Source organism: Apium graveolens, unplaced genomic scaffold, assembly GCF_009905375.1.
Source record: "Apium graveolens cultivar Ventura unplaced genomic scaffold, ASM990537v1 ctg2793, whole genome shotgun sequence".
Classification (NCBI taxonomy): domain Eukaryota; kingdom Viridiplantae; phylum Streptophyta; class Magnoliopsida; order Apiales; family Apiaceae; genus Apium; species Apium graveolens.
Window position 1 is genome coordinate 81,579 of NW_027417799.1, and position 10,591 is coordinate 92,169.

The 10,591-nt window shown below is 31.4% G+C and overlaps 1 protein-coding gene across 2 annotated transcripts; it reads left to right on the forward strand.

The window, feature by feature from the left end:
* The first annotated feature begins 2,960 nt into the window (after positions 1 to 2,960).
* Positions 2,961 to 10,267, forward strand: LOC141700700 (uncharacterized). 2 transcript variants are annotated; one of them, XM_074504403.1, is made up of 5 exons: positions 2,962 to 3,117; positions 4,691 to 4,744; positions 5,611 to 5,714; positions 8,432 to 8,470; positions 9,875 to 10,267. In XM_074504403.1, the coding sequence occupies exons 1-5, from the start codon at positions 3,045 to 3,047 to the stop codon at positions 10,031 to 10,033; spliced, it is 429 nt and encodes a 142-aa protein (XP_074360504.1). In that variant the 5' UTR covers positions 2,962 to 3,044; the 3' UTR covers positions 10,034 to 10,267. The 2 variants fall into 2 exon arrangements, with proteins under 2 accessions (XP_074360505.1, XP_074360504.1); XM_074504404.1 differs by lacking the exon at positions 8,432 to 8,470 and having other exon boundaries at positions 2,961 to 3,117.
* Positions 10,268 to 10,591: the final 324 nt, after the last annotated feature.

Consider the following 10,591-nt stretch of genomic DNA (forward strand, 5'->3'; position numbering starts at 1 on the left):
TTTAATATTGTAGATATCAAATGATAAATAAAATAAATAACTTCTTTATGCAATAGTCCTTGAGAAGGACAAGCTGATATGAAATAATTTACTCGACTGATATACGAACTTGATGATCGTCCTTAGGTTCATGGATGTCACTCAAACCCTTCTCTTTTGTTCTAGATGAGAATGAAACATGTACTCAATAAATTGCTAAAGCATATTGATGATGCAACTGATGTTTCATGTCTTATGCTTGTAAATATTTGTGCTAAGCTTCAGAACCAACAAGAGCATAATGATGCTTATGATATGATTGAGCACCTTCAAAGGATGTCTGAAGGGTAGGCTCGTCAAGAAAGATTTGACAATAATAAGGCACTATATATAAATTTGCATAAAAGGGAGCGTGAAATCTGATTGGACCACATGTTCTAAAGATGATAAGTAAATGTACCTTGATATTTTAGGTTGCAAGGTTGATCTAGAGACTCGGCTTGATTTGTTATGAACAAAATAAATGAGATAGACAAAACATCCACTGTGTTGTTATGCATATTTAGAATTGCTGAAAATTACATAGTAAAGGCATTAATTACATCCATAATGATAGTGTACATTTAGAATACAAATGGGAAAGGAAAATGGATAAGCAAGTTGAAGATTTAATCTCATTCTGTGTCAAACCAAAGTCAACCAATTCGTAAACCAAATAGGATGTGTGGTGATTAAACAAGTTTTGGATCTCCATTAGTCGACCAATTCGTAAAACTTCTTAAAATAAACAATCCAATCTATGAATTAAATTTTTATTTTTTGCATAGATCATGCGTAGGGTTTCGAAAGTTCTGGATTTTCACATTTTTAATTACAGTTTCCGTTGCATTTTATGCCTCGAAACCCTTCAAGTTGCGGATCATAAATCCTGATCCTAACACTTCAAATCCTGGTCCTGACACTTCAAATCTTGATCCTGACACCGTAACTCTAGTTGGAAATCCTAATCCTAACACTGAAAATACAAATGTCAGTTTTGAAGAAGATCAAGAATGTCTGGATCATGTGAACATCATGGCTGTTACGGTTGTTGTTGGTTCTCATAATACTGAGATTGCTATAGAATAAAGAAAGGAAGAGGCAAGAATCAGAAAGATAATAGCCAGGGAAAATGCTAATTTCAAAGCTATAATTGAAGGATCAATAAAGAAAGGTGGTATACTAAAAATTCTAAGATTTTGGAATTATTTAAAATTTATTTTTCAATCAGAGAAAAGGACAGAAATTGGAAGAGGATATGTGATGCTGATTCTTCCAATTCAGTAAATTTTGTTCCTGAAGGAATGAGAGAAGTAGACATTGTAGAATATATCACTGATGATGATTGTGTTCCACCATCATGGTTAAGAAGAGCATATGATCTCATACAGATGGATGCTTATGCAAGGGCTAGAATTGGACATCAAGAAGTTGAATCTGTTAATTCCATACTAGTGAACTTCACGCTATCTATAGACCTAGAGGACCAATCACTACAACTCATCTAAGCAGGTTAGAAGCAGTGAAAATCATTACTGATAAGCATGATGGTGCAAATCCTAAAAAGAAGATAATGCTCATGATGAAAAATGGACAAGTGTATATATTTTGTATCTGATGAATTTATGATATTGTCAACCAAAGAGTTGAAATATATTCATAATCTTCTTGAAGTTTAAAATCAGACATCAAGAGAATGGTCTGATTTACTTCTATCTACAATCAGGAGAAAAGTTCGGGATAGAGGATTTGAGTATGATGGTAATTATACTCCTCTGTATATGAGCTACGGGATTTAGGAAGTGAAATTGAGAAGGGCTGCTGATGTGTTTGAAACAGTTCTTAATTCAAGACAACTAACTTTGAGTCCTGATAGCTTGAGAGTGAGATATATTCTTCTTGATGATCAAATAATTGAAAGAAGTCCAATTATTGATCTAAGAGTTGTCATCTACCAATTATCTAATGAATCTGAATATGAAAGGAATTTGAAGGAAAGATCGAAACAGATCCTCAAAAAGAAAGTAAATGAAAGGGTCGCCGTTTTTATCAAGATGTACTCAAGAATCTATTCTGAAACTCAAAACTGATACTGACATAATTCATTATAAATATTCTGTATCTCTCTTATACATTTTGTCTTCTTATTTTGGCATCAAAGAGCATTTTTTTTGTTTTATTCTACAAAAGATAATACAAAACATAAATTGAGGATAATTGTTAGATATAAATGCTCTAAGGTGCGTCAAGACTTGCCGGGAAAATAAAGAGTCAAGATTTACATTGATGTTAGGATGTAGACATGCGTTAGGATATGCATGGCCTGTTAGGAGATATCGATCAAATCGGCATTTATCGATTGATATAGTCCGAGTAGTGGATGAGAAACTAATATGTCGGTTTCTGATTTGTAGGACGCAACTGTTTGTTAGGATATGTATAAAAGCAGAATAGTTATCTTTATAGCATATCTTGTAATTGATAGAACAACTGTGTAATATATAAACATATAATAACTTATCGTCTTGATTAACACTCATCTCGAGAATCATTATAACCTAACAACTGTCATAAATATCAGAATTTCTTGAGAAAATTCGTAACCGTTTTATCAGTATTTATAAAGCTGTTATCATATTTATATACTGATCTCGATTAGTTTGTATAATTGTATCCAACTCACTTTAAACAATTATAATTAAAGCTCGATAACAAATTTATATATTATATGAGATTTATATATTTTAATAAAAAATATTATCTTATAAATATAGCTAATTATTGATTTTTATTGAATCGTCCGAGTTGAAATTACGAAAAATTATTAATGAATTGAGATTATTAATTTATAAAATATTAATATATCGAGTTTTAATATTAAAATGACCGTACTATCCCTCCTCCTTTTATCAGGCCCCACACAAATCTTTTTTAGTCTTTTTTTTCTTGTTCCTCATTTCAATTTTGATTTGAGAGAGAGGGGGAGAGGGAGAGAGATTAGGGAAATTGTACCGGGGGAAGAAGAAATGTTGCCGGAGTGGGCACCGCCGTGTGGAAATCAATGCACCCAAAAATTCTCAGCTCTCACTCAGATTCCTTGTAACTTCCCTCTCCTCCTCCTTTCCTGTTATTCCTTGTGATTCTTTATGTTTTTATCATGTCACCTAACCTAAGCTTTAAACTCTGTGTTTTTTTTTCCTTTTATTTTTTCTGTCATGAATTGATACAAATTGTGCCTTTTTCCCTTTTTTTTGTCAAGTACAAATTGTGCTTTTATTTGCAAGGAGTTGTATTAACACCACGAAGCGCGAAATGGAGAAGTTTAGGGAGATAGATTTGTAGTTATTGGGGCTAACCGATTATAACATGATTTCTTTCTTTGTTTGGAAATGGTTGCTACTATTTCAAGAAAAATTTAGTATACATCATTTTATTGTTACATTCGGTATCATGTTATTGTTGTTCGGTGTGCTGATCTTAAGTTTTAGTTAGACCTTTACAAGGTTGCGATTAGCATTAGACAGTTGAGACAAAAGTGGAGAAGTATTCTCAAGTATAAACATATACTCAAAGGACTTGTAAGGAAAACATGAGATAATTAATTTTTGACGATAGGTCACGGAAGCCCTGCTATCTATTTTTTAGCCTAGTTATTGCAGTATAGCTATAGTTTGAGTGTATATATGGAATGTTAAAACTTTGTTATCCAGGTCATTTTTATAGAAGGCAATATTCTTTAATGTGTTTTGAACTTAGGTCAGGACGCATTGTAAACTGTTGCGATCTACTAGTGGGGGTCGGATGAAGGCTGCATAGAGTTATTGATTTTGGTATTTATGTTTTTATTGACTTTTAGACTCTCGTATGTGTAATGGTAGTGATGTCACGATTGGTGACATCACCTATAACATTGGAGAATAAAGAGAGTAATAGATGAATTGATAATGAATGGGTATCTAAAAAGACATAGGTGAATTTTTTATACTGTAGGTTAGTCTCCTTGCATCTTGAACAAGTAACTCTCAATTGGATTAATCTACATAGGTGAATATTAGTATGAAGAGGGTAGTTTAGGTTCATTTACACTTCTCTGAGGAATATATATTTGAAATCTTCTCTGATCTCTTTTTTATTGATAAAAAACTTTGCTTTCTGTTGCTTCTTTTGACCTGAACTGTCAAATGTATGTTAGATATATATCAACAAGCCATTCTTGAGCTTTGGAATTATAAGCTCACAGTAAGTGCTCAATATTATGTATCAAAATTTGAATTTATACATCAAGATGAATAACAGAAGATGTAATATTGATGTGCTAACGTCTGCTTAATCAAGCCCAGGTGTTAAGGCAGCATGATACGATATGACCAGCTTATTCTACCCTAAGCTACTGGGGGAAGTGCTTACTGCTTTAATTGTGATATACTAAGTGATTACACTTTAGATCCGCATGAATTACGTGCACTATTGGGCACTTATTTTATATTCGTAATCTATTTCAAAATTTCCAGTAGTTTTTTCGTAGTCAGGGTTGCGCGATTAGAAAGTATATTACTATGATGCATTGCAGCTGCAATATCAAGCATAATTGTGTCTTTGATTTTCAGAAGTAACAACTTATCTGGTTACAATAATGGCACTGATTTTATTATGTACTTTTGTGGTTTTTTAGGGAGAGTGTTTTGTAAAAAAGGATGTGGCGCTGATGGAGATACATGGGAGGAATGTAAGTCTGCATTCCATTTTCGGTCTTGTTCTGTAGCTTTCCAAGTTCTTCACGGACTATATTTATCTTTGTAAACAGATTATATATGATCAATTATCATTATTCATTAACGATGTAATTATCTTCACTAGCATATATTACTTGGTTACCTTGTCTTTTAAATGAAAGTATTAACTTATGAATAGAATTCTGGGTTTGGAGCTGGATGAATTCGTTAAACTTAACCCTAAGTGGTTTAAGTGTAAAATGAACCAAGTAGAGTAAAAGTAGTAGTGGCATTCAATGAGGAGTTAAGCTTGTGTCTGCGACGAAACACCCTAATTGGTTCAAGAGTACATAGAAGCAAGTAAGCTAAAAGAAGTAGCGGCATTTAATGAGGAAATATGATTGTTTATGCTACAAAACATATATGATATATGACATAAATAATTTTATATAACGGCTATTGTATGTGCAACATGTGCACATTCCGTACTTTTTAAAAGGAAAAACACAATGGCTAATTGGCTATGGTAGTTATGATTTACGGTAGACACGTCGCTCCTGTCCTCGAAAGGAAGACTTAAATACATTGTACACGCATTTAAAAAAAATAGAATTTTTTACATTTTTCGATTTTCGGGCACTCGCATGTAAACACTGTGAAGCATCCTCTTGATGGTGGGATTTGTTCTATTCTAGAAAACCATATCTTTACTCAAAGAGTATTTATAGTTTTTTTTAGGCTATTGCATTGTATAATATTAGTGACTAGTGAGATACCACAGCTTCTTCATGACTATCACAGCTATCTTCTTTTAAGTTAATAGTGTAAGTTGGATATTTAAGCAGCTAATCGTTATGAAATTTCTGTCATGAATGTATAGGCTTGGAACAGTGTGAAGAGATATGCTACAAAGACCCGGTCTTAAAAGACCAGCAATGGAGTGCGTACATTGATCGTTCTCCTGGTGCAGCAGTCTACTCCCAGGTTTTGTAGTCCTATGTACCCTCTTTTTTCTACTAGGTTTCCATTATGGTTGATGAAATATCAGTTGAATCATGAACCGTGAAGTTTAAGCATTGCAAACATAACAAAATGTTTCTTATAGATTTTGTAGTTATGTGATCTAAGAATAAGATGCATTCAGCTGCCTACCAGTTTAGTAGCTAATTGTATGCAACAGTACGAGACATGTTATATAACGTTGACAAATATGACAAGGCATTATCATTGTTTCACTAACAGAAGTCATAAGCTACACATGATAACAGAACCAATATGATAATTTTATTGGGATATGTTGCATTGTCTAATAACTCTCGTGTGGCTATTTTTCTTCATTTACTTAAACTATATTTACCTCTCATTTTGAACTGACTTGCACACTTCTACGGTATTATGAATGAATTATCGGTAGCGTTACTTTTTGGCCCGCGGTATATATTAATTTCATTTTACACCGGGGAATATTGTATTGCTTCCATTTTCAGCCCACTTGTATATGTAGTATGTAATAATTTTTAATATGCTCCAATCAACTTATAATATTTTCAAGAATTGTTGCAAATGTCATTGAGCTCTAATTATTTTTTATGCATATTCTGATAACAAAGTTAAAGTTAGCATTGTTGAAACCGTGTGTGGCCTGCCAAAATAGGTCTTTGGATTTTACTTGTGTACTAGTAGATAACCCGACGGACCGAGATTAAAATATCAATATTTAATAATGATTATAAAAATTTATTTTAATTCTTTTTATTAAAATATATAATAAATAAAATTGTACGATTATTGCAATTTTCATTTATAAATTATATGTAGTTTTCATTAATTCAAATCTTATTATAACAACAAACTCCACGTTATTATGTATCTATTGTTCAAAAAGACATAACTAATATTTTACATCAAAACTTTAGTTGTGACACGATTGATGGATAATTTAACAAAAAATTAAATCAACAGCACTAAGTAATTGCATATTAAATTTCTTATTGTTAGCTGAATTTGTGTTTTTATATAGATTGTGATTGCACAATTTTTTCTGATAAAATATTCATAATGTATGTATAAATTTGCAGTTGGGGCTAAAATAACATTCTGTAAGTATGAATCTAGAAATTATAATGTATATACGATTTTGTTTATATAAAAATAATATAAATATGTGGTATATAAGAATCAAAAAACGGTAAAGTATTACATATAGAATTATAAGTCATATATGAATAAAAAAGAATAAAAATGATATATTTAGAGCTATAGCAAGATTTAAAAAAGGGTGAAACCAAAAGTTCGTAAAACCAAAAAAAGGTGAAACCAAAGTATCCCTTAAAAGATGATTTCCTTATTAATTAATAATAACACTGTTTAAAGGATTCCATTTTATTATTTTAATAAAAAATAAAAAAGAATTCTACCAAAAATAGAAATATCGTAATTATAATATGATTCCAATCTATATTTTGTTAAAAAATAACATAGAACTTTACATGAAAGAGAACTATAGGGGTGAAACCAAAATACGGCGTAACCGTACTAAGATGAAACCAAGTACCCTATCAAGAAATAATTTGGATTTCTACGAAAATAGAATTGTAATCATATTACGGTTTGAACAATTTTATTATTTTCTAGTGGTGAAACCAAAATACAATTTTTTTATAATATTCATACCATTTTATTAAAATGGAATTCTACCAACCAATTAAAAAATTCTAAATTAAAAAATTTCAATTTAAACACATGGCCTATTTACTTGGTCGTGGTTTATATTTCTCGGAACCTATTTAGTTGAGCCAATTTATGAACTTATTTATTTTAAAATATAATTAAAAATAGGATTCAAACCTATAAAAATAATAAAAAATTGTGGCTAATAAAAAATTTAAAAATGAATAAAAATAATACATATACAATTATAAGTCATATAGGAATAAAAAGGGATAAAAATAAGTGAATATGTTTTGTTTATTAATAAAGAAAAACGGGTAAAATAATACATATAGAATTATAAGTCATAAAGGAATCAAAAAGGATAAAAATATTACACCTAGAGTTACACCATGGATCATAAAAACAAAAAAACAAAAGGTGCTAGAACCAAAAAATAAGTGAAAAATATTTAAATGGGTAAAAATAATATATATATATATAATTCTATATATATATATAGAATTATAAGTCATATAGGAATAAAAAAGGATAATAATAATAAAATTAGAGTTAGAGTTATAAAATGAATCATGAAAAGTGAAACCAAAAGGTGGTGGTATCAATAATACAATTAGAGTTAGAGTTATAACATGAATCATGAAAAGTGAAACCAAAAGGTGGTGGTACCAAAAAATAAGTGAAACCAAGTAGCACTTGAAAGGAGGTTTCGCGTATTAATAAAGGTTATTAACTACATGCCTGTGAATGCCCTTCATTGATCTCCTTAAATGTAGTCATTTGAAAGTGATCTAAAAAAGTGCATGTGGGCTTGGTATGAGTTAAAAATTATGATTTCCCCTTGCATAAATATTTGCTGATAGTTACTAAGGTCCAAACTGACAAATTTCTTAGGGATATACGTACTTACGTATAAAGCTAGCACATAAATCTGGTAACTCGTAAAGAAGCATTATATTGTAGTGTTATCAGTAGATATAGCTGAGCCTTATTTTTTGGCTGGTGATATTTATTTTCTTGTGTGTGCGCAGAATTGCTTCCATGCTTGTGTAGCTGGTTGCGGTTACAAGGTTTGTTCTCATTTACTGTGTTATAAGCAAAATGGTCCAACTATATTTAATATGTACTGCTAGTGGCTTGTAGTTCCACCCCTGCCCGTCGGTACTAGTTAGCTAGAGTTCCTCAGTAGAGGGTATTGTGTGCGTATGCAAAATCTTGTAATTGGCCATATCTAATTAATTAGTAAATTCGAAAAATAACAAAAAGCAGACCCCTAACAAAGCTGATACTTAGGTTGTGCATGAGAGTAGTTTGGTCTTTTATCGTTATGAACATGATCTGAGCTATCTGGCATGCATGGAACTGGGACTAAATCAGGATTTCTGCTTAGTTGTATTGATGTATTATAAGGCTTCCCCAAATTGTATATTTGTATGGGTAATTGAATCAGATAACTGTGTATCTATTTCTTTCCTACAGCCTCGACTTTTTCCCACCCATATCCTATGTCTGTTGCAAAAATAACTTTAATTGTTCTGGTATATGTGAAATTGTTCCGACACATTGCGTTCTTGCTTTTGATTGTTCCTTAACCAGAGTTGGGCATAATTGGATCTGTTTGTCAATCAGTACCTTGCTAAAGTAAATAGATAAGAATTGCATCCAGTACGAGAACCATGGTTTATGTCTAGCTATAGGTGAATGGTACCTGATAAACACATGCATTGCTAATCCGTTTAGAGCTCCCCTGTGAAATATTAGAGCTAATTGGACCATTGGATTAAAAAAATACATATGATTTTGGGACGTAAACATCTGTTTCACGCTTCAGTTTGTGTTGATTATGTTTCTGTCGACAAAAAGAAAAAATAAGGAGCAATAATATGATATTACTTTTTCATATACTGTTGGCTATATCACTCCAAATATGAAACTGTTGAAAAAAGGATCAAAAGTGGTACAGTAGTGCATGTTTATTTTTAATGAAATTAGATAAAGCGAACAGAGTTAGAAATTTACAGTCATAGGAGCAAAAATATGTGTTGGGCATGTTACTTTTTCATTTGAGCAAAAAGAAATGCTCTCAGAGTGGCTGCTTTTAGATTACTATCTGATGGTAGCAATATCTAAACCATCTATTGTGTTGTGAGCGCGGTGCATGAAAGCACCATAGTCCTCTCTTTCTTCAATTTTTACTTAAGATCACCATATATTTGTCTATTAAAATTTTTGTATACTAGTTTACCTTAGTGTTGAATTAAATTCTCATTAGCACTTGTTACCTGGAGAAACTACTTGATTTTATTCTTTATCATTAATGCTGAATTTCTGATAAAGATTAGCAATTTCTTTATATTAGCCTTTTTTTCTTGATCACAATTACTTGTTGATAAATATTACTTTTATTTTAGTAATATAATATTCATCAATAAATTCTTTATTCACTTCATTTATCATGTACATGAACAATGCAGTTTAATATTCCATCAGAAAAGGTTGATCAGGTTCATCCAAATAGGCCTACAAATCCTCTCCCAGTACAAGAACGAAAAAAGTCGTCCCCAAACATCATTTCCAGTCCATCTCCTCGATCCAGCTTGGCAACCTCAGACATTCTTGGCACATCAGCATAAGATGTACTTTATCATAAACTAAATCATTTTTGTTAGTTTTAAGGAATTTTTTTGGTGTCGGGAAGTTCCATCTTCGACCCTTGCTTAGCTTTTTTGGCTTCAACTTTAGTAAGATTAAGGTGCCGCATGCCAAAATATATGGCGTCGTAGAACTTTCTCAGTACAACTAATTTAGAATCATAGAAATCTGTTGTGCCTTGTGAAAAAGATGGTATAAAGCAGTTTGAGAGATTATGTGTGTTTTTTTTAATTATGCTTAATTATGCGTGCGAAGCTGTTTGAAGGTATAGGGTCGAGCTCCCATGATTGACACAAAAGATCTAGGAGGGGAACCTATATGTTATAAGATATACGTAAGGATTTCGAGATTTGACATTTAGAAATGTAAGAGCAGATGCAGATCAGAGAAGATGGAGTGTTTTGCTTTTAGATCAAACTTAATTTACAACTTAGACTTGTATCCTTGACAAATCCAACACAACAATTAATAAATACGCTTGTTGTACTTGAATTTTTAGTACTGTAGCTTAAAATAACTTCAATAAATTACTTTTGTAC